The following is a 25515-nucleotide window of genomic DNA, read 5'->3' as shown; positions in this document are numbered from 1 at the left end:
ACCAACTGAGCCACAATGGCCAAGGCTGGAAATAGCACTTTTGGTGAGATTGTTAACATTGCTCAACAGATATAGCACTCATCTTTAGCTAGATAGTCTCTGGAACCATTAAAGAGATTCTGGGGACTGCCCAGTCTGTGGTCCTTAATGTTGAAGGCTGTCACCCTCATGACATCAACATGGTTCATTGAAATGTCCAGTTAATTAATAATCACAAAGTAACTCTGGCTGGTTTGGATAGAGTGTCGGCCTGCAGACTGAAAGGTCCCGGGTTTGATTCTGGTCAAGGGCACAGGCCTGAGTTGTGGGCTCAATTCCCAATAGGGGGTGTGCAGAAGACAGCCAATCAATGGTTCTCTCTCATCACTGATGTTTCTCTCTCTCTCTCCCTCCTCCTTCCTCTCTAAGGTCAATAAAAATATATTAAAAAAAAAAGATCCACAAAAGAAAATATTTCAATTAAAGATCACTTGACAATCAAAAAAAATGAGGTGGGGACCCAGAAAAATACATGCTCTAATTATACATGAAATATATGAAGCCATAAAAATGTTGTAGGTTAATATTTATCAGCATGATAATATGTTTATGCTACATCAAATGAAAAATGTTAAATATTAAAGATATAAAAAGCAACAAAAAATTTGACGGCAATCATCTAGAAACAGTTGATATAGGAGACAGCCTTATGCTGGGAGTCAAGATAACTGTTTTAGCCCTGATGTTGTTACTAGCCCTTTGGGTGATTTCAAGCAAGTCACATCTTTCTGGGCCTCTGTAACTCCATCTTTAAAATGTGGAGTTGGATGAAACGTGGCTTTAAACTGTGTTCTGAAAAATGCAACATTTCTGTAATAGTGGGAGGGCACATGGAAAGAAGAGAGGGGGCAAAGGGAGGTTTGGCGAGCAGGTTTATGGATTCCTTATTTCCACTTCAAATTTAGTAATGTCATTTTAAGTCATCAGATTTTATTAGAAGGGAATATTCCACTAATAATAAAGACAGGTGGAAACTACTAGACCTTTCATGTACCCACATTCCCTGGAACTACTTTTTCTTGGCTTTTCTTCTCATTTCCACCTTGTTCCGAATATGGAATGAAAGATTCTGACTGAACTATACATTGTAAAATTCTGGCTGAAATATATTCTTTTCTTTTGGCTCTTCTCCCTTTTTCCCTACGTAGAAGTGAAATTAAAGATGAACAGGCCTAAGCAAGAATCAGCATGGAAACTTCCAGCAATTTCGAAGGTAGTTTTCAGGAAAATTAGGCAAGTTCTCAGTTTCAAAAGAGCTACCAAGTGACACACAAAAGTTAAAATGACAAACAGAAGTTTACATCTCATTATCCTGTGATTTTAGGAGGTACTTTTGAAAAAAAAAAAAAAAGTGTTTTTTTCTTTTTTGGTCATGGGAATGATCTTCAGAGGTAACTTCTTGGCATTTCTTACATATGATCTCCCTAAACTATCATCATGAAAACCATTAGGGCAATTTTCTCCACCTTAAGCTAGGGGACTGGAATGGATAAAGAGGAATGAATCAAGGCCCCATTCTCTTCAGGCATCCTCAGCTTTGGTTTCAGGGCAAGATAGACCCAAATCTATTTTCCAGTTTTCTGGTTAGAGATGAAGTTGCTTATTCTTTAAGTCAAATTCTCAAAGCTGCTACAATGGAGGCGAGTGAGGACACATAATATCTGCAAACCATGGCACATCTTCAGAGTAGAATTACAAATTTCTTAAAGTATCGTAGAACTTTAATCTTCTAGGTTAAAAAAATTACCTTTTGGTTTGAAGACAGCTTGGTGTGTTGAAAAGCCTGGATGAAGGTGACTGAAATCTTCAGTCTATTCACACCAGCCCCTAGGTGCCCTGGGACAAATCACTTCCCTTGACCAAGCTTCAATTTTACCACTGGGAGCATTGGAGTAGATGGTCCCTAAAATCCTCTTGATTTAGATATTCTAAGGACAAATTATTGAGGAAACTCTCTCCAGTTGTTTGTTCAGTCTTCAGAATCACCAGAGGATCTAATTTGAGGTCAGGCAACCAGTTGGCCCTTCATGTTCTGCGCTCTGTGCTTCAGACCATGCTGTCTAAAAGGCAGGAAAGCTGTGTCTCCTTGAAATGACTGGCTGTCCTCTCATTGATTGGGATTCTTCACCTTCAGAGGTCCACTGAGAACTTCAGTCCACCATCATTTTCTCTACACAATGGTATTTCTGCAATGAGGTGTAAGATGGTGACCTGGACCACCCCCAACACCATTTCCCCCAATTCTCCAGATAGCCCTTTCACTAATTTCTTTCATTCCTCCTCCATCACTGTGTCACGGCCCCTTTAAGGCAGCGGCCATAGTTGAGTGGTGGGAGTAGTTGTTGGCAAGCAGAGACTCGCAGGATTTGGCCTACCCTGGGCCACTTACCGCGCAGGCTCAGGACTCGGGGCTTCATGGGAAAGGAGGGAGGGGCTTACGGTGCGCCTGCGCACCAGGGGCGCGCGCAAGGGGCTGGTTTAGTGATCCCTTTAAGAAACCGCAGGCGGAGGAATTTCTCTGAGAGAAAATAATCCTACTCACGGGGCCCCTTGGAGGCCATTAACCCCCCGAGTCCCAGCCCCCACCCCCTTTCCTGGGCAGGCCCTACCGCCCACGCGCGCGCGCCCGTGGGATCGCAAGCTATCCCACCCGGCGCGCAGCACCCGCCGCCTCCCCGCTCGGCGGCACCAGGTTCGGCCGGATCCCGGGAAGCTGCCTTTGAGGCGGCCGTGGCTGCAGTGTGGGCGGGGGCCGGGGGCCCGAGAGGTGCCACCGCCGCCGCCACCGCGCCGGGAGCCGCAGCGGTTCCAAGCGGGGCCCAACATGGCGGAGAGAGAGGTGGAGTCCGGCCCCCGAAGGAGGGTAGGTGAGGTGAGGCTGAACTCGGGTGGCGGGCGGCGGGGGGGCGGGGCGGGAGCTGCGTCCCGGGCCGGGGCCGGGGCCCGGAATGGCCGGGCGCAGGCTCGTCGAGGGTCGCCGAGTCCGGGTTCGGGGAAGGCGGCGGGCAGGACTGAGGCCACCATGGGTCCGGAGCGCGCCGGAGAGTACTCCTCGGGCAGGTGGGACAAAGATTTGCTGCGGGGTGGGAGGGGGAGGGGGAGGGGGAAGGGAAGGGGAGGGGAGGGGGATGTTTGCTTTTGCAAATATCCCGTGTCTCCCCCCCCCCCCCCCCAGCATTGGGGGTCGGTTCCTTGGGCCTGGGGAGGGGACGAGTCATAGTCTCAAGTGCATCTTGCACAAATGGGTCTGGAAGTTTCACTGGGGAGAGGACCGGCGCGGGGGCCGGCGGCGGCGGCGGGAATGAAGTCGCGAGGGGGGTCTCCTGAGGGGTAACCGGAGGGTTCTGTGGTAGCACCGTCGCCAATTCCTTCTCCTCCCTCCTGTCCCTCCTCCCCCGTCACCGTTATCCAGACGGCGGTAGAGGTCGCGCTCTTCCCACCTGTGAACAAGTGGGGGTCGTCGGCATGTCCTGATTTAGGAGGAAGATTTTTGGCAAGTATAAAATGCCAAGTGTTCTAGTCTGGTTTCTTTGCCAACAATTAAGGACGTGGGAAGAGTAGGGCAAGTTTTGTCAACACAAGGCTGTGTCTGCAGAGGTGAAGCCAGTTCTGGAGAGGTTGAACTTAGAAAGTTTGTCCTGAAACTTTTAAAATTTAATTCCAGATGACTTTTCCCCCCTCCCTCAGATGGAGAACAATATTGTGCTATCGATTGGGCGGTATTTTTCAGACTTGTACGGCTCCTCCTCCTCTTTCCTCCCCCAGAATGTTAAGCAGTGTGAGTTCGCTATCAGGAATCTTCCTTTTGGGAGTGGTCTCACAAAGATCAAATTAGTGCTAAGCCAACTGCGGGGGGGAAAAAATTATTAATCTTTCTAAAGATGTGTTTTTATTGACTTTAGAGAGAGGAAGGGAGAGAGCATCGATGAGAATCTGAGAATTGGCTGCCCCCTCTGTACCCGCTATTGGGGATCGCGCTGGCCGTCAGGGCTAGTGGCCTGACCAGGAATCCAGCCGGTGACCTCTTGGTTCATGGGTGCACGTCCAACCACACCAGCCGGGCACTACTTAATCTTTATTGAGAATGATCTTTCTTAGTGCAAAATTAGCAATCTCATGATATTAACGTCTAACATATATGCCTGGCACTGTGGTTTCTAGGAAAAATTTAACTTCACATTAACTCTGTGTAAGACCCATTTTTTCAGATGAAGAGAAATGTAGGCATAGCGGGGTGAAGTAATTACGTAAGATCAGATAGCTAGTTAAGACATTGAGCTGGGATTTCAATCCTTGTGTTGGACACCATACAGGCGTTTCTTTAATCTAGGTTTCTCTCCTTAAAAGCTTCAATTATAAATAACCAAAGAAGTGTGTAGTATTTTTTTCAACAGTTTATTAGGAAAATATTTTCAACTACACAGCAAAATTGAAAAGTTTACAGGGAATATTCGTATACCCACAACCTAGATTTACCATTAACATTTTACTGTACTTGTTTTTTTATTTTATTTTTTAAAATATATTTTATTGATTTTTTACAGAGAGGAGGAGAGAGGGAGAGAGCTAGAAACGTGGATGAGAGAGAAACATCGACCAGCTGCCTCTTGCACACCCCCTACCGGGGATGTGCCTGCAACCAAGGTACATGCCCTTAACCGGAATTGAACCTGGGACCTTTCAGTCCACAGACGGACGCTCTACCACTGAGGCAAACCGGTTTTGGCTACTGTACTTTGTTTTAATCACATGTTTACCTATCCTTTATCCATTCACCAGTTATTTAGGCATTTCATTGTATTTTGAGCAATTCAAATTTAATGTTTATAGTCTCAGTTTTATAAAATTTTAGATTCTTATGCAATAATTAGTCATAGATAGATCAGGTTAAGCTGTATGAAATAGGTCCAAGTGGTTCATTTCATATAAATATTGGGTGTGGAATGCACATGTTTTTAAATTTTAATTTTTTTTTCAAGCTTTGAGTTTTATTGTTATTTTTTGCCTTTAGAAAATTCTTTTATTTTTTAAAATCTCCCAATATCTCTATTTATTTTTCTTGTATAAAACCGTGGAGAGTGAAATTTCAAAAAAAAAAAAAAAAAAAAAAAAGTTCAGAGGTCTAAATCTACTGAATTTTTTTTTTTTTTTTTTTTTTAAATAAAACCCCCAAAAGGAAAGTCAATAATTTTTATACAAATATGTACAAAGAATTCCCCTCCCTTCCCCACCATACAGAGAGTAGATGCCGTCAGGGTACATTTTTGGAAAAGTAGGTTTTTGGCTTTACCTGTGTGGAAAGCTTTTCCACCATGGGCGTGCTGAGAGTTTGATCCACCAGCCTAGATGTGCTCCAAGCTTTGAGTTTTAAACGATTCTTCCTCATTAGGTTTGACCATATGGCATATGGCCACCAATTAAAATGATGGGGGTAAATTACTTTAGATATATATAATAATATATATATATAATGTCATTCAAGGAGATCTCTGAATTCTACTAAAGCTGTTGTTATTCACCTTATAAAATATAATGTTCTAGAAAACATCTATGCACTTTGGTAACAAATTCACATATTATTTTATTAAAATACACTTAAAACTTTTAACTGTCTAAACTTCTTGGCTGTCTAAACTTTTAACAACATGTAAAATACATAGCACTTGTGCAGGTTTCCCTTTAGTTTTACCAGTTTCATTGTGGAGGGTTACATTCAGTATCTTTTGGGCTCCCTAATCCATTTAAAAAAAAAAAAAAAAAAAAAAAAAAAAAATATATATATATATATATATATATATATTTTATTGTTTTTTTTACAGAGATGAAGAGAGAGGGATAGAGAGTTAGAAACGTCAATGAGAGAGAATCATCGATCAGCTGCCCGCAACCAACATAATGCCCTTGACCGGAATCGAACCTGGGACCTTTCAGTCCGCAGGCCGATGCTCTATCCACTGAACCAAACTGGTTTCGGCCCATTTTTGATATTTGGTTAGAATGTTCAGTAGGGTTGTTGTGAATGGTACACGTGGTACATGTGTGCTTTTTTTCTATGTGGCACCACTCGCAGTGAACTCCACGTGGATTCCATCATGCGCCTGTGTGCGTGATAAACTCCACCTGGATTTCATCTCCTACATGCACAGTGAACATGGATTCTATCGCGTGTGTGGGAGATAAACTCCATGTCAATTCCATATGTATACTCCAAGGAGATTAGTAGGGACTGTACAGCCCATCTCATGTCCGGCCCATCTTACCCAGTCCAGATTGGCCGGACTGTATCTTTTAAAATAACTTGACTGTTTGCCTTGAGTTAAGTTTAAATAAACAAAATAGGCCTAGATGATAACTTTCAGTTATTTAGTCTGAAATTGCATTGTATTTATGATGCTTACTGCCTTTGACTTTTATAATCATAACTCACAAAAAGTTGTTAATCACATATGTTAATTGATTAGCTCTATGCGAGGCATTGTGTTATGGTATTTGTGATTATTAGGATAATATATTTTGGCTCTTGCTAAATTGTGAACTCCTTTCTGATAGAGCCCATATTTCATTGCTTTTTTGCATTTCTGATAACTGTGATATTCACGTAATGGGAACTCAGAAAACATATTGATTTTTGGTAAGAGAAGTTTACCTGTTACATTAGAGGCTCTATGGCACATGTGTCAAACACAAGGCCCGCGGGCCAAATCCAGCCCGCCAGGCCTTGCAATGTGGCCCGCACCGCGCTGTCATCACTGTACTCTGCTGTCAGTTTATGACATTGTCAGTTTATGACTGTTCAGTAAACCATTCGGCCCGCGATTTAGGCTGGATTTTAGATTTTGGCCCCTTCTCTGATTGAGTTCGACACCCCTACCTATGGTTTTAGTACCAAGTTATCTGCTTTGTATTTTTGGGAGCTTCTATAAATCTTATCATCCTATTTATCCCAAAGTTCTCTCCTGTGGATCCAGATTTAGGGGTCTTCTGATTTTTCTGGGTTATGGCAAGGTGGGAGAGTGTATTTTAAGATCAGTGGGTTTAACAACCTTAAAGTTCTTTGTAGGCCTGCCTGAAGTCTTATTTTCCTGCTTGTGGGTTAGGTATGTATTGGCCAAGATTTTTTTTTTGCAAAAAAAAAAAAAAAGCTTTTATTTATTTATTTATTTATTTATTTATTTTTTTAGAGAGAGTAAGGGGGGGAAAGGGAAGGGAGAGAGGGAGGGCAAGAGAGAGAGAGAGAGAGAGAGAGAGAGAGAGAGAGAGAGAAACATCCATGTGAGAGAGAGAAACATGGATCGGATTGATTGTCTCCTGTATCCTGACCTGGCTCTGAACCTGCAACCTGGGCATGTGCCCTGACCAGGAATTGAACAGGCTCCTGAGCCACGTCAGCCAGGGGTAGATAAGATTAATATGATTGTATTCAGACCATGTCTGAATGCTATTCTCTCTGTGAACTTTTGAGGAAGCAAGTGCATCATAGTATAGCCATTTATCATCTCTGCTATAGAAAGCACCAAGTTCACATGAAAGCTAGTATTAAACACACACATCCTCTTTAAAGTCAGGATATTTTTGAGTGAATTTTTAAGATTGTAAAATTTTATTTTCTAAAAATCTAACATGCTAAGTGACCATTCGTTTATTTAGTCACTATGATGTGCCCTGACCACCAGGGGGCAACGCTCTGATCAGTAGGTTAGCTTGCTGCTGGGGTCAGGCCAATCTGGACTGGGTGAGATGGGCCGGACATGCCCTGGAGCCCTCTTGAGGTCCTTCTTGGGCCTCATTGTGCACTAGTTGGGTTCCTCAGCTTGGCTTGTGCCCCCTTGCAATCCAGGACCCTTTAGGGGATATTGCAGAGTAGGTTTCGGCCCAATCCCTACACGCCAGGTCGAGGGACCCTACAAGTGTATGAATCCATGCACCGGACCTCTAGTAGAATATAACATGAAAAAAATTAAAGCATTGATTTTATTATGTGATGGGATTAATGGAGAAGTATTGTTTTGGATTGCTTTTATTTAATACTAGAGGCCCAGTACACAAAATTCATGCACAGTGGGGGGAGGGGTTGGTTCCTTAGCCCAGCCTGCACCCTCTCCAATCTGGGACCCCTTGGGGGATGTCTGACTGCCTCTTGCAGTCTGAACTGCTGGCTCCTAACTGCTTGCCTGCCTGCCTGATTGCCCCTAACAACCTTTGTCTGCCTGCCTGATAGCCCCTAACTGCTCTCCTACTGGCCTGATCACCATAACTGCTCCTCTGCTGGCCTGACCTCCCCTAACAGCTTCTCCTCGCCCTGCATCCAGGACCCAGGATTCCCTCTTCTGGCTGGTCACAGGCACCTGGGACCCTGGCTTCCCTTTCTCTGGCCAGCCGCAGGGACCCGGGACCTGATCCGGCTTTGCCCCTGGGCAGGCTGCAGCCACAGAGGACTGTGGGTGGGTGGCTTTGCCTGGCTGCAGTCCTAGGCGCCCGGGATCGTGGGGTGGGCGGCTTGTCCCTCTCCCAGGCTGCAGCCACATCTGCTGGTGGCCGGGACTGCGGGGCAGGCAGCTTGTTCCTCTCCTGGGCCACAGCCTGGCTGGTCCCCATTCCTCTCTCCCCAGTGTTGAGTGTCTGAGCCCTTCTGGCATGATGTTGTGAGGCCATGCCAAATATTGCATATTAGCTTTTTATTATATAGGACTAGAGGCCTGGTGCACAAATTCCTGAACCAATGGGATCCCTCGCCCTGGCCTGCAGGATTGGGCCAAAACTGGACTACAAAAATTAATATTTCTCTGTCTCTCAAAGTGTTTTTTTCCTTCATCAATTATTTGTTTACCCTGTAATAATCATTTGTACAGGAAAAGCAGAGTAAATGTTTATATTTTCCCCTTTATTTACCAACTTTTATTTTTTAAAAATATGTTTCTATTGATTTTATAGCAGAAAAGTGAGGGAGAAAGAGTTGGGAACATCGATTAGAGAGAAACATCAATTGGCTGTCTTCTGCACGCCCCATACTGGGGATCAAGCCTGCAACCTGGGCATGTGTCCTGCCCAGGAATCGAACCAGTGACTTCATGGTTTGAGGCTCAACTGAGCTACACCTGCTTGGCTATTTTACCAATTCTTACAAGTACGAATGATGACTTAGGAAAATCCAAAGGTTTATGTTTTGGAGGGGATATCATCACTATGAACTGATGGATTTCTTTTTTTTTTCCAAATTGATTTTAGTGAGATAAAGAGGGGTGGGGAGAGAAACATTGATTTGTTGTTCCACTTATTTATGCATTTATTAGTTGATTTTTAAAAAAATATATTTATTGATTTTTGATAGAGAAACATTGATTTCTTGTTCCACTTATACATTCATTGGTTGTTTCTTTCTTTTTTTTTTTTTTTTAAATATATTTTATTGATTTTTTACAGAGGAAGAGGGAGGGATAGAGAGTTAGAAACATCGATGAGAGAGAATCATCGATCAGCTGCCTCTTGCACACCCCTTATTGGGGGTGTGCCTGCAACCAAGGTACATGCCCTTGACCGGAATCGAACCTGGGACCTTTCAGCCCACAGGCCGACGCTCTATCCACTGAGCCAAACCGGTTTCTGCTGGTTGTTTCTTTTTAAAAAATATATTTTTATTGATTTCAGAGAGGCAGGGAGATGAATTGATAGATAGAAAGATCAATGAGAGAGAATCATTGATTGGCTGCCTTCTGCATGCCCCCTACTTGGGGGGATTGAGCCTGCAACCCAGGCATGTGCCCTTGGCTGGAATCGAATCTGTGACCCCTCAGTCTGCAGGCCGACGCTCCATCCATTGAGCCAAACTATCCAGGGCCATTAGTTGATTCTTGTATGTGCCCTGATGTGGATCAAACCTGCAACTTTGGTGTATCAGGATGAACAAACTGAGCTACTGAGATATCCATTCAGGGCTGAACTCATGAATTTTAATATATTTGTTATATTTAAGTTTATTGAGTGCCTCCCGAAGGATGAAAGCTTCAACCCAGGTGCATGCTCTTGACTAGGAATCAAACCCTGGTGACCCTTTGGTGCTAGGTCCAACACTAACCAGTGAGCAACACCAGCCAGGGTGGAACTCCTTTTTAGAAAAAATATTTTTGTTGATTTTTTTAGAGAGAGAAAGGAGAGGGACAGAGAGAAAACCATCAATGTGAGAGTGGAACTTCAATTGGCTGCCTCCCACATGCCCCAGATCGAGCCACAACCCAGGCATGTGTCTTGACTGGGAATCAAACCACCAACCCCTCGGTGCACAGAAAGGCACCCAATCAACTGAGCCACAGTGGCCAGGGCTACATTTTTTTTTTTTTAAACTGAATTCTTTATTTACCAGACAAATACTTGCTCCCCATAGTACCCCGTTCTCTACCTGTTTTTCTTCCTGTAGTCTCTTTTAATATTGTCTTCTAGTCACCCAAATTGGAAACCTGAGTCATCTTGCAAGAACCATTACCCTTATTGATCTAGTTTTAGTTGTTAAGTCTTATGGCGATTACTTCAGATAGGATTTAAAATCTTTATTTCGCCTGGCTGGTGTTGCTCAGTGGTTGAGCATTGACTTATGAAACAGGAGGTCATGACTATTCTCCCTCAGGGCGCATGGACCTGTTGGGGTTGCTAGCTCTATCCCCAGTAGGGGGCATGTAGAAGGCAGCAGAGCAGTGATTCTCATCATTGATGTTTCTATTTCTCCCTCTTACTTCCTCTCTGAAATTAATAAAAATATATATTAAAAAAAACTTTTTTGATTAACAAAATCCAAGTTTATTTGTTCATTTCTTGCATTTGAAGTAGATTTTATTGTGCTTAACCACCACGTAATTGCAACCCACTGCTTTAAGGGGTTTTTCTTCTCTGTCGATTTTACAGAGGCCTTCCTATTCCCGTCAGTGGTCGGCAAACTCATTAGTCAACAGAACCAAATATCAACAGTACTACAATTGAAATTTCTTTTGAGAGCCAATTTTTTTAAACTTAAACTTCTTCTAACGCCACTTCTTCAAAATAGACTTACCCAGGCCGCGGTATTTTGTGGAAGATTCAAAGAGCCGCATGTGGCTCGCAAGCCACAGTTTGCCAACCACGGCCCTAGTTTCTTGTCATCAACCTTAATTAGGTTGATTTGGTGTTCAGCACAAAGAGCCTCCACCAACTTGATGTACATAGGCTCATCACAGTTGGATACAAGTAACCAGTACACAAAGGTGGGCTTGGCACCTTTTCCTAGATCTCCTGTAGAATGGATGACATTCAGAACTTTTGTGCTAACACCTTAAACTTTGTTCCGGTTCAGATCCACAGTATTGAGATTGATACAAGTAGTTGTCTAAGGCTTTGGCAGCTTCCTGAAATCCACGCTAGGCCATTGGGATGAAGGCCGTCTTTACTATGCCTCCAGCAGCAGTACCTTCCTCGGCCGTGGGGGTGCGTTATAGGTAGAGCTGATTGAACACAGCCAAGCCCCTGCCTGCATGCAGCTCCGAGGTGGCAGGGAAAGAGCACAAACAAATCTTTATTTCTGCTGCTACCACCCTAGATCTGGTTCTCATTTTGCTTGCTTTGTCTTCTTCCTTTTCATGCCTTTACAACACTTCTTTTCCCTCTCCCTTCTCTATTGTTTCCTCTACCCCATTCATTTTACACACTTGGAGACTGATTTATATTTGAAAATGAAAATCTGTTCATCTACAAGGTAACAAGTTGATTCCCTTAATACTATTGCAATTCCCCAAGATAGTTCCTATTTGTATTCTTTTTCTTTGTCAAGAGAGGTTGCTTCACAGCTTTCACTGTCCTCCTAGAAATTTACTTTTCTTTTAGGGAGAGTTTCTGATTTTCTTTGTTATTATCATGCTAGCCTTAGAAGGGGCTCTACTCTGACCCTGTAGCCCAAATGTAAAGACAGAATCTTTGCTTAATTCCATCCAGAACAGCTGAGCTGAGACCAGGCTGTGACTTTTAAAATACATTTTTATTGATTTTTCTTACAGAGAGGAAGGGAGAGAGCTAGAAACGTTGATGAGAGAGAAACATCGACCAGCTGCCTCTTGCACACCACCCACTGGGGAGGTGCCCGCAACCAATGTACATGCCCTTGACCGGAATTGAACCTGGGACCTTTCAGTCCGCAGACCGATGCTCTACCGCTGAGCCAAACTGGTTTCGGCAAGGCTGTGACTTTTAAACAAGACTATTAAAAGTATAGTATAGGAGGGAATTAAAAAATAAATAGTTGGCTCTTATTTATTGTTAATCCCAGGAGAAATGTGCAACATTGATCTGTTGAGCCTTCAGCTTGTCTTCTAGTGAGCAGAGAAAATCTTTTTTTTTAGAACCAAGAAGAAGGTTGAAATCTGGAGGAAATAATTTTCCTCCCTTCTAACAACCTACCATTCTAACATAACTTTTTTTTTTTTTTTTTTTTTGGCTGACTAACATTGGGAATATCAGTTCACTTTAGGAGGTTGTCTCCTTCCTTCAGTTGTATTGTTCCTCTTTGGCTTCAATAGAACAGATAGACCAACATCAGTATAAGAGAGCTTTGTTAATTCAACAAATATTTAGGCCCTGTATCAAGCATGGTTTTATGGTAGGTGCTGGAGAAATAATAATGAAGACAAGGTCTGTGCTAGTAGTGGGGGCAAGATAGATAATAAGAAATAGATAAATTCAGGTAGTGAAAAAACAATACAGCATAGGATACTATGATTGTGAGTGATTGTAGAGGGAAGAAATAATATTAGATATTTCTCTGAGAAGCCAGTGTATGGTTTTAAAATATGATTTATTTAGCCGAAACCGGTTTGGCTCAATGGATAGAGCGTCAGCCTGTGGACTGAAAGGTCCCGGGTTCGATTCCGGTCAAGGGCATGTACCTGGGTTGCAGGCACAACCCCAGTAGGGGGTGTGCAAGAGGCAGCTGATCGATGATTCTCTCTCATCGATGTTTCTAACTATCCTTCTCCTTTCCTCTCTGTAAAAAATCAATAAAATGTATTAAAAAAAATATGATTTATTTAAAAGATTCCTTTATATCCTGTGTGCAGGATGACTTCAGAAAGTAAGATGGGAGACAGGGTCAATTAGGAAGCTACTGGTGTAATCATAGGTTAGGGTAGGTGGAGATGGTGAGAATTGGTTGTGATATATTTTGGAGGTGGAGTTGATAGTGATACCATGTAATTTAACCCATTTATTAATAACAGTAAAGGAACAAAGGGAAGACCAAATATTATAGGTATGTAATTTGTGCAGCTTTGTCAGGAAGCTGGAGTTTAACACTCCCCAAGGGGCCACCAGTCTATTCCCAGCAGATCTTTGGAGGAAGGGACTGGACATAGGCCCAGTAAAGTCTAGGTGACAGAGAAGACCCTTTTCCATCAATCACACCTGGCCATAATAAGCATGGCTGCTGCAAGCATGGGAAAATTTGAGATATTTAATCCCCAAAACAAAGAAGTTCACTCTTGCTCTTATATTTTCTGGACTCGTGGGACTCTTGTTGCAGGGGGTGCGCTCTCTTGATTCCCCTGCATTCGCCCATATGGCCCACAGCCATGAGGAACTCATGCTGTGGACTAATGGACTGCAACTAGCCTAATGCTAAACCGGACCCAGTTCCAACATGGGACAGAAACTTTGGACACCGGCTTTGCTACCAGCTCTGCTGAATCCCCAGCACATGTACATCTTCCAGGACTGGATTAAGGAAAATGGGACTTTAGAAATGCAGGGTTGTAACTCCATGCAGCTAAAGCTTTCTACCAAATTTACCTTCTCATGGGGGCCCCCAGAAATCTTTATTCCAGGGGTATCCCAAGAACCCTACTCCCAATAGCAATGGAGAAAGACCATCCACACTTTTCTCCGATAACGGGATTTGTTGATGACTGTAGGGAAATAAAGAGCACTACTGACCCCTATGTTTTCACCTTGAAAAACTAGATAGTTGGTGGCACTATGAACCGAGATGGAAAACAGGGAAAGAATATACATAGTAATGAAGATGAATGAGGAAACTATTATTTTCTGATTTTAGATTACTCTCCTGATCTAATTTACTCATGATTATGTAACAACTTCAATGTAATGTCTAGATTGGAGTTTCCCAACCTCAGTACTGTTGACATTTTGGATCAGGTAATTCTTTGTTGGGGCAGGGGGAGTTGTCCTGGATATTGTGGATGTTTAGCAGCATACTTGACTTTTGTCAACTACATGCCAGTAGCACTGACTCCCAATTTAAAACTATCTCTAGACATTGCCAGATGGCTGGGGGGTGGGGGTGGGGTGTGTGAATGGAGGTCATTGGGTCAAAATTGCCCCAGTTGAGTAATAGTATAGGTATTTTTGCCATATATCCTAGACTTGTCCAGAGTTTTGACAAATGCATATAGTATGGTAATTACCACTACAGTGAAGATATAGAACAGTTTCATCACCTCTTCAATTCCTTTGTGACTTTATAGCTAGCCTTCTCCTATCTCTAGCCCCTGATCTATTTTCTGTTACATAATTTTGCCTTTTCAGAAAATCATATACTAAATGGTATCATAAAGTATGCAGCCTTTTGAGTTTTGCTTTTTATTTTATTTTAAATATATTTTATTGATTTTATACAGAGAGGAAGGGAGAGAGATAGAGAGAAACATCGATGAGAGAGTCATCGATCAGCTGCCTCTTGCACACCCCCTACCGGGGATATGCCCGCAATCAAGGTACATGCCCTTGGCCAGAATCGAACCCGGGACCCTTCAGTCCCCAAGCCGACGCTCTATCCATTGAGCCAAACCGGTCCCGGCTGAGTTTTGCTGCTTTTATTTAGTATAATCTGTTTGAGAATCATTGATGTTGCTGCATTTATTTGTGGCTAATAATTTTATGGATATACCACTGTTTATCCATTTACCAATTTCAAGACAATTGTGTTGTTTCTAGTTTTTGATAATTATGAATAAAGTCATTATAAATATTTGCCTATAGGGTGTTTTTTTTAAACATACTGTATTAATTTTAGCAAGAACATACTACCTTTAACACTTTTCTATTTCTATTTTATTACTTAAAGCAAACTATACAAAAGGAAAAACCTCCCACTTCATTCCCAAGAAGTAATTAAAAGGAAAAAACTTACTATGCTAGGTATAATTCCTCTGTATATATTTACTCAACTTTATTTCTTTCCACAATGAATTTTAGGCAGTTAAAAAAAAACTTATTTAAAAAGATGAAAAGAAATAAGGACCATGGTAAAAGAAATTACAGATATAATCATTTTAATGTTGCAATTGATTAGATAATATGATTAGTTAAGTATACCCCATTATCAAAATGGAGCAAACATTATTACATCTGTAAAGAATCAGCATTTTACAGCTAATGATTCTTTTTAAAAAAATATATATTTTATTGATTTTTTTACAGAGAGGAAGGGAGAGAGATAGAGAGTTAGAAACATTGATGAGAGTCATCCATCAGCTGCCTCTTGCACATCCCCTACTGGGGATGTGCCCGCAACCAAGGTACATGCCCTTGACCGGAATCGAACCTGGGACCTTTCAGTCCGCAGGCCGACGCTCTATTCATTGAGCCAAACTGGTTTCGGCTATAGCTAATGATTCTAAAAGTAATTTCAGATGTGAATCTTCAGTAGGAGGCACTGAGGAATGTAATGAAGTATCTTCATTAAGGAAGTATCTTTTTAAAAAATATTTTTAGTGATTTTAGAGAGGAAGGAAGAGGGAGGGAGAGAAACATCAGTGATGACAGAGAATCATTGATTGGCTGCCTCCTGCACTCCCCACACTGGGGATTGAGCCCAAACTGGGGCATGTAATCTGCCTGGTAATGATTACCTGCCTGGTATTCAAACCATGACCACTTGTTTTATAGGTTGACATTCAACCATTGAGCCAAACTAGTAGGGCCTTAACAGACAAACCATAAACATATACCATTATCACACAGAATGAATTAGCAGTAATTTAGTAATCCTCCTATATAATAAAAGGGTAATATGCAAATTGTCCTTTTGACTGGGAGTTTGACCAGAGGGTGGGGTAGGCTGGCCAACCTCCTGCATCCCTTCCCCCCAGCTGGCCTGGCCAGATGGCCCTGATTGGGGCGGGCTGCTGGACCCCTTCATATTCTTCAGTGCTCTAGTAGAAGCTCATCACTTTTAGTGATGTTCGTTCCAGTGCAGGTGATGTCAACCTAATTCATATATTACAACTTCCTTTCAGTATTTGATGTATTGGTTTTAGCATTCATTGATAATTAGTTCTTTTTAAAAAAATATATTTTATATTTTACAGAGAGGAAGGAAGAGGGATAGAGAGTTGGAAACATTGATCAGCTGCCTTTTGCACACTCCCTACTGGGTATGTGCCCACAACCAAGGTACATGCCCTTGACCAGAATTGAACCTGGGACCCTTGAATCCACAGGTCGACTCTCTGTCCACTGAGCCAAACTGGTCAAGGCTGATAATTAGTTCTTAATTCACTATTTCATTAGGGGTTATAAAGTGATCATTTTTAAATTTTTTTTATTCATTATTTATTAGCTATTATTTTATAGAGAAGAATTTTTCCTTATCAACTTTGTTTTTCTTATTACCTTGAAATATGTTAATACATAGAAGAGAAGATAAATGCTTGATTCTTTGTAATTTTAAAGAATGAGTTATTGATGCCCTGGCATCTTCCACAAATGACCAGTGAAGGTTTTTTTTGCAGGACTTAAGGGAATGAGAGGGATAATAAATCATTATAAGAAGATTTACATATATATTTACATATTTATTTTGTGTCAGTTTATTGTGCCATCTTTTAAAAAAACGTTTTATTGATTTTTAGAGAGGAAGGCAGAGGGAGAGAAAGAAGTAACATTGATGTAAGAAATACCCATTGGTAACCTCCTGTATGCCCTGTACTGGGGATTAAGCTAGCAACCCTGGCATGTGCCCTGACAGGGAACCATACCTGTAACCTTTTGTTGAATGGGAGGAAGTTCAACCAACTGAGCTACACTAGCCAGAACTGTTGTACCATTTTTGATCACTGAGCCTCTTCAAGTTAGCTTTTGAATAATTTTGCTATGACTCCTGTAACCTTTGATAAATTTCTTGTTTTGTGGTACAGAATGAATTAGGCTCATCTGTGAAATCAGGAACCCTGTGCTTCTTTTAGTGGGAAATAGTATTTAGAGACTATCACATTTGATGATTTAAAAAAAAATACATCTTATTGATTTTTTACAGAGAGGAAGTGAGAGGGATAGAGAGAAACATTGATGAGAGAGAAACATCAGTCAGCTGCCTCCTGTACAACCCCCACTGGGGATGTGCCCGCAACTAAGGTACACATGCCCTTGATCGGAATGGAATTTGGGGCCCTTGAGTCCACAGGCTGATGCTCTATCCACTGAGCCAAACCAGTGAGGGCTATACCCCATTTTAAAACCTTAAAATTTAGAGAGTGCATTCTTTGATCACAGTGTAGTGAAGCTGAAATGAGTAAAGTGTTAAAACAACCCAAAAATTTGGAAATTTTAGAACTTTTAAGCACCTCTTGGGCTAAACAAGTTGAAACTAACTTTAATTACCAAACTCTTAGGAATATTACAATGAGTTATATGCCATTTATATCCAATGAGTTATATGCCATTTATATGCCAATTAAAAAAAGATTATAACAATGAGAGTCTGCCATTTCATAACTTGGGATATGAGCAGAGCTATTTTCTAAAGAAAAGATTTAGCATTAAATGCTTTTAGTGTTAAAAATAAATTGCATATTCAATTTTATGTGTTAGAACAATGAAATAAACCTTAGTAAAGTTGAAAGTAATGTGTTAGAAAAGTGAATTAAGAAATGGAAAAATCTAAAGATTGATAAAAATAGAGCTGATTTTTGTTTGAAGAGATCAATAAGCAAGTTTCTGACAAGTCTAATTGAGGGGAAAAAAAGAAAAAATAGAAAGACATAGTATTGAGAAGAAAAGGCTATATAACCATAAATATATTGGAATAATATGTTGAACAAGTATATGTATAACTAACAATGCCGATTCAGATATGAATTAGATGAAGTGGGAGATTTTCTAACATAAGTCACCGACATGATTCAAGAAGTAGAAAACCTGAATAGGCCAATAACTGCTTAAAAATGATAATGTCAGCGAACAACTCCCCAAGTTTCTAATCTTTTTTTGTAACTTTTGAGGAACAATTTATTGTTTTGTTTTAAAAATATTTGCCAAAAAAATAAAATCTCATATAAGATACCAAAAAAGACCTTGGTATGCTTAGTATTCATTTCTGATAAAGTCATATTCAATGAAGCTTAGAATAGAGGGTTATTTTCTTCCTTTGTATTAGAATCCAGCAACCATCCTTGGAAATTTAGGAGCAATGCCTGCTATTACCATAATTACTTAGTTCTAGGCAATATAGTTAGACGAGGAAAGGAAATAAAAGGTGTAAAGTTGGGGAACAAAATTATTTTCAATGATATAGTTATTTACCTGTAAACTCAAGAATAGCAATAGAAAATATGACTAAGAAGTAAAAATGCAAAAAAGAAAACAATCTGGAGGAAAAGAAGAAAATATAACAGGGAACAGTAAAATGCTCAGAAAATAAAAAATGTTTTCAAAATCTTATAAAACCCAATATTTTGAGTATAACCAGTTGGAAAATATGTTATTAAAAGAGGTTGATTCACGAAGTAATCAAAAATTAAAATTGCTAGCCGAAACAGATTTGGCTCAGTGGATAGAACGTCAGCCTGTGGACTGAAAGGTCCCAGGTTCGATTCCGTCAAGGGCATGTACCTTTCTCTCTGTAAAAAATCAATAAAATATATTAAAAAGATTAAAATTCCTTGAGATAAACCTAATAAGAAATATGTGAGATTTAAAGAAAATGATAAGACTTTACCCTGAGGACATGATACTAAAATAACAGTAGTCACAACAACAACTAGTTTTTATTGAGCCTTGCTTTAAGTTTATGTCCTAACTCATTTGACCCTGTAATGTAGTGTTAAGTCAGAGGATAACAGGAAAAGTGTCTTTTCAAGGTTATTTAGCTGACTAGAATGAAGAAGAATAGGATTGGAACCCATTCAGGCTGTGTAAATGCGGATCTGTAGCTAATAGGCTTTGATGATTCCTGGAAAAAATAGGCTGATATGCTATGTTCCTGGATGGGAAACCCCAATATTATAAAAATACAAGAAGCCCAGTGCATGAAATCATGTGCAGGTAGGGTCCCTAGGTCTAGCCTGATCAGGCCATCTTCTGCCTGCTTGCCAGACGCCAGTCCTGCCCTGCTGCTGACACCCACCTCGGTTCCCCTTGCCAGTCCCCAGCCCTGCCCTTCTTTTACTACCTCCCCCTCCCCCCTGATTCCCTATCCAGCTATCCATTGGAGCCTGTGGGCTGTGGGGGAGGGACCATCAGGTCTGCCTTCTGCCTGCTTGCCAGTCCCTAGTCCCACCTTGTTGTCACCCACCCCGATCCCCATGGTTCACTGTTCACCATCCTGCGATTGGAGCCTGTGGGTCAGGGGGAGGGACCAAGCAGCCAGCCAGTCAGCCCAATCCTCAGTCCCTCCCTGCGGCCACCCACCTCAGTTCCCGTAGTTCCCTATTTACCATCTGCTGATCTGGGCCTGCAGGCTGGGAGGGAGGGAATGAAAGGTGGTCAATGCACATCATAGCAACTGTCTAGTGGTCATTCTGGTCATTACACCATTATGGTCGCTGGGCTTTTATATAGGATGTCCCACTAAATATTATCCAATATTTTTATATTTCATATAAAATATTTATATTTCAATATATTTTTATATTTCAATAATTCAGCCAATATTACAAGTTTTGTGTTTCTTTTTTCTTTTGACAATGAAGAGAGTAGAATTTGAGAAAACTTCATTTGAAATTATAAATATGTGAAAGATAGCCAAAGTAGTTTTGAATTGAAGAATAATGGAAGAATGCAGGAGTAGGGGAATGTGTGGGTACCTTGTTCTACAGAATCTTGAATACGATACTGGTATAGGAAATGTTCAGGCAAATTATCTACAGTGAGAAAGATGCAAATTGACCATACTTTTGCGACGCCCACCAGCCAATCAGGAGTGAGCATGCAAAGTAACCCAACAAAGATGGTGGGTTAATTTCCAAACATAGGTGCCAAGCAGTTGGGGGTGGGGCAGGATACAGGGGTTCTCCCCTGCACCAACAGCTAGCTCCGGGCCTCTGGGCAGTGTGGGAAGGTGGTAAGCCAGAGAGAAAGCGGTGCCGGCAGCCAGGTGAAGGAAGGCCCATTCTTTTTTTTTTTCTTTTTTTTTTTTAATTTATTGATTTTTCACAAAGAAGAAGACAGAGGGATAGAGAGTTAGAAACATCGATGAGAGAGAATCATCGATCAGCTGCCTCTTGCACACCCCCTACTGGGGATGTGCCCGCAACCAAGGTACATGCCCTTGCCCGGAATCGAACCCGGGACCTTTCAGTCCGCAGGCCGATGCTCTATCCACTGAGCTAAACCGGTCCTGGCAAGGAAGGCCCATTCTTGCACGAATCTTTGTGCATTGGGCTTCTAGTTACAAATAAATAGACTCATATCCTTACATAAGAACATAATTATTAATTATTCATTAAATGGTGTTTGAACAGTCTGCCATTCATTTGGGCAAACAAAATTAGATCATCTTCTTACTCCAGATGCCAAGACAAATTTGAGAGAGATTGAATATATAAATCTAAGAAAACTAAAGTATAAAAGTACCTAAAGAAAATTAAATATTAGATCTTGACATAGGGAATGTATTTCTAAGCATCTATACTAATAAAGAGCTAATATGCTAATGAATGGGACTCCGTAACGGGTAACGACCAGGTCAGTATATTAGCTGGGGCGTTGCCCCAGAGATGGAGTGGAAGCAGGGAGGTGCCCGGAGGAGGTGGGACCATCTTGTGCTGGGGAGGGGAGGGGTGAGAGCCCCTCACCAGTCCTTCACCACCCACCGCTTGCACTCGGAGTGCCCTGTGACCCACCTGCCAGGGGAAGGAGCACAGTTCAGCAGGTGGGAGGGAGGCTTCCACGCTCTCCTCTGGCACCTTAGATGGGGTGGAGATGCCTCGTTGCTCCAGAGATCGGGTGGAAGCGGAAGGTGCCCAGAGAAGGTGGACCAGCCTGAGGTGACTGGAGGGACTGAGGTCAGGGATTGAAGTGGCCAGAGAAGGCCAGAGGGTTTAGGACAGGCATGCTGGAGCTTTGTGTGGACAGGTTCGGGTGTTAAGGCAGGGCTACAGGTGGGTGGGCGTCGCCGTGCCATATCATGTGCTGGGCTCCTAGTAAGTAATAATAATAATGATAATGCATTTTAAAAGAATGATAGGTTTGACTACATTGAAAAAATTAAGAAATTTTCCCCCCATCTGACACAAGGATAGATTTTTTGTTTTGTTTTATTCTTTTTAGAGAGAGAAGTGTGTGTGTGTGGGGGTAGGGGGAAAGAGAGAGAGACAGACAGACAGACATCAATGTGAAGAGAAACATGGATTGATTGTCTCCCTTCTTGCTTGAATGGGGCTTGAATGTGTAATCTAGTTGTGTGCCCTGACCAGGAATCAAACCTGCAACCTTTTGGTGCATGGGATGTTACTCCAACCAACTGAGCCACCTGGCCACGACAAAAATCTCACATTTTTAAAAAGGAAAAGTGTTTGAAATATGTGACAAATGTAAACGACTATGGAGTACTAGAAAGATAAAAGCAGATAACCACTTTAAGAGTCATCTTCTAATATCTCAGTGTTCCACATACAGTCATTATTCATGCTTTCATTAAAATGCTTGAGTGTGCCAAAACCGGTTTGGCTCAGTGGATATTGCGTCGGCCTGTGGACTGAAAGGTCCCAGGTTTGATTCTGGTCAAAGGCATGTACCTTGGTTGTGGACACTTCCCAGTGGGGGGTGTGCAAGAGGCAGCTGATCCATGATTCTCTTTCATCCATGTTTCTAACTCTCTATCCCTCTCTCTTCCTCTGTAAAAAATCAATAAAATATATTAAAAAAAAATAAAATGCTTGAGTGTCTGTACAGGGAACCATTGTAGGTATTGATGATATAGTAATGAACAAGAAAATCTCTGCTCTTACAGAGTTTACATTCTGTGATGGGAGAGATAAATGCTAATTAAACGTAGAGGATTTAAAATGGAGTGTTTCTGTAGAGAAACAAAGCAGAAAAGGAAATGCAATATGCTATGGTGAAAAGGGCATTGCAATTTTTAAAAAAATATATATTTTATTGATTTTTTACAGAGAGGAAGGGAGAGAGATAGAGAGCTAGAAACTTCGATGAGAGAGAAACATCGACCAGCTGCCTCCTGCACACCCCCTACCGGGGATGTGCCCGCAACCAAAGTACATGCCCTTGACCGGAATCGAACCAGGGACCTTTCAGTCTGCAGACCGACGCTCTACCACTGAGCCAAACCGGTTTTGGCAGGGCATTGCAATTTTAAATAGTGACATTTAAGCTAAAATCCTGAAGGAGATGAGGAGAAAGTTATCCATGTCAGCACCTGAGAGAAATATATTCCAGGTAGCGGAGGAAAAGGCAAAAGCTATGAGGGAGGAGAGTGCTGTGCATGTTTTATGAACAGCAAAGATGTGGTAGTTTGAAGGTGAGTGAGCAAGATGGTGATGAATAAGAGGAGATGAGGTAAGGAAAATAACTGTCTAAATCCTTTAGGGGCATTGAAGTCAAGATTGTCCTTTGCTGTGGTGACTGTTGTGTACATAGTTGGATGTTTCACAGCATCCCTGACCTCTGCCCACTAAATGTCAGTAGAACTCCCCAGTTGTGTTAACCAAAAATGCTTCCATACATTATCAAATTCTAGATTTGGGAGCATTGCCCCTGGTTGAAAATCACTGCTTTTCTAAATCACTGTCAGTCCTTCTTGTCAAGGTTTGAAGGATAATTTATGGTGTGTACTTGTGGTAGCAGTGCAGAGTTCATAAGGGCAACCCAGTCTCTCCTCAGTCAAGTGGGTATGGGCCTTTGAATTGATTAGGTCTGTCAACGGCAAATATATGTGACTTCCACTGTGATGACTCAAGTCAGATTGGCCCCCAGATTTAGGCATTTTTGTGTTATATAGATTAAACTGCCCATCTATTTCCTTCCTAGGAACATCGTGATAAATTAGCCACTGCCAAAGATCCCTGCGGGTCAAAGCATTCTGATTACTGGTATGTCCCTTCTGCCCTTATCTGTAGGCTTAAGTGCTGTCCCTTGGCCTTACTTTGGGACCCCACAATCCTCAGTGAAATTCAGAGAGCCCATCTCAATAACATTCCCAATAGTAATACCAAAAGATAGCAGCCACACAGCTTTTCAAGTATGCAGATCTTCCCTAACCAATATACTAGTGTACCGGTTAATAATAGCGAATTTTGTAATAAAAGAAAACATAATTTCAAGAGAAACAACAGAAGTGCTTTATTCAAAGTAATGTCCATCGCTAGCTACACATTTCCCCATCTTTCAGGTAATTTGTATATACCTTCCCAATATAACTTTTCTTGTTTTGAGGCAAGCCATTCAGAGATCCAATTTTCCACTTCGTATGTTTTGAAGTGCTGCTCAGAAAGTGTGTGTTCAATCGATCGGAACAAGTGGTAATCTGAAGGAACAAGGTCTGGTGAATACAGCGGGTGGGTTAATACCTCCCAGGCAAGATCTTTTAACGTGTCTTACTGGTTTTGAAGTGTGTAATGGTGTGTTATCATGAAGCAAAATTACTTAGCCGTATCTTCTGTAACATTTTGGTCGTTTCATGATCAAAGGGTGGTTCAGATTGATTATTTGTTGTTGGTAGCAATAGGTATTAACCGTTTTACCTGGTTTTAGAAGCTCATAATACACCACACCTTCCTGATTGTACCAAACTCAGAGCATTGTCTTCTTTCCAAAGCAGTTTGGCCTTGCAGTCAATATTGATGGTTGAGCTGGATTAACCCATGATTTTGTGCCTTTGGGATTCTCAAAATAAATCCACTTTTCATCACCAGTCGCAGTTCAGTGCAAAAAAGATTTTCTTTTGTGCTGTTGAAGCAACATTTTACTGATGACTTTTTGGTTTTCCATTTGTCTTTCATTCAATTGATGTGACACCCATTTTCCTTGCTTTAAAATCTTTCCCATTGCTTGTAAATGATCAGAAATTGTTTGCTGAGCAATGTTTAATCTTTCTGCAAGTAGATTTTGAGTTTGACACGCATCTTCATCCAATAATATTTGTAATTGTTGGTCTTCAAACTTTTTCAGTTGACCTGGACGTTCTTTGTCTTTAACATCGAAATCATCACTTTTAAAGCGTTTAAACCAGAGTTCACAAGTATCTTGACATGGAGCATGTTCTGAAAGTTCCCAGGTTTGATTCTGGTCAAGGGCATATGTGGGCTCCATCCCTAATAGAGGCCATGCATGAGTCAACCAGTCAGTGATTCTCATTGTTGATATTTCTATCTCTTTCTCCCTCTCCTTTCCTCTCTAAATCAATAAAAAATATATATATATTTAAAAAGTACAAGTTCAGGAAGTTCGGAGAATCCCAAGTAGATTGAACCCAAGAAGGCCCATACCAAGACGCATCTTAATTTAAATAGCAAAGGTTAAGGACAAAGATAGAATCTTACAGTTAGCTAAAAAAAAAATAAAAATAGCTAGTTACTTATTAGGGAGCTCCCCATAAGACTATCAGCTGATTTTTTGGTTTAAAAAAATTAAAAAAAATTTTTTTAAAATTGATTTCAGAGAGCAAGGCAGAGAGAGAAAAAGAGTGAAACATCATTGATGAGATAGAATCATTGATTGGCTGCCTCCTGCATGCCCCTGACTTAGGAATCAAGCCCGAAACCCAGGCATGTGCCCTGACCAGTAATTGAACTATGATCTCCTGGTTCAGAGGTAGATGTTTAACTATTGGGCCACCAGGTCTGCTTACTTCTCAACGGAAACATTTTATACCAGAAGGAATTGCCATGAAATACTCAACATGATGAAAAGGAAGGATTTAAAACCACAACTGTTTACCTAAGAAAACTGTAATTTAAAATTAAAGATGAAATAAAGAACTTCAAGACAAGAGAAAAGCTAAAGGAGTTCATTACTACCAAACCAGTATTATAAGAAATGTTAAAAGGGTTTTTTTTTTAATTAGAAGAAGAAAAAGAAAAGAAAGAAAAAGCAAAGAACAGCAATTATAAATAATAAAATGATAATAAATACATAACTGCAAATAATCACTTTAAATGTAAATGGATGAAATATTCCAATCAAAAAACATAGGGCCCTCGCTGGTTTGTCTCAGTGGATAGAGCGTCAGCCTGTAGACTGAAGAGTCCCGGGTTTAATTCCCTCCAAGAG

At 41.2% G+C, this 25515-nt stretch overlaps 1 protein-coding gene across 15 annotated transcripts in view; it reads left to right on the top strand.

Moving 5' to 3' along the window:
* Window positions 1–2483: 2483 nt before the first annotated feature.
* Window positions 2484–25515, top strand: part of ZMYM4 (zinc finger MYM-type containing 4) — a 119134-nt gene continuing 96102 nt past the window's right edge. For 4 of the 15 annotated variants that reach the window (XM_084871962.1, XM_084871969.1, XM_084871961.1 and 1 more), the window contains exon 1: window positions 2495–2911. In XM_084871962.1, coding sequence (XP_084728088.1) covers window positions 2864–2911 — 48 coding nt within the window. In that variant the 5' untranslated portion in view covers window positions 2495–2863. Of the gene's footprint in view, window positions 2912–2971; window positions 3100–23274; window positions 23337–25515 lie in introns of those variants that run through there. The other 11 variants (XM_084871963.1, XM_084871974.1, XM_084871967.1 and 8 more) reach the window with 9 other exon arrangements.

Source organism: Pipistrellus hanaki (genome assembly GCF_964339955.1).
Source record: "Pipistrellus hanaki genome assembly, chromosome: 2".
Taxonomy (NCBI): Eukaryota; Metazoa; Chordata; class Mammalia; order Chiroptera; family Vespertilionidae; genus Pipistrellus; species Pipistrellus hanaki.
This window is presented reverse-complemented; position numbering and strand designations above follow the sequence as displayed.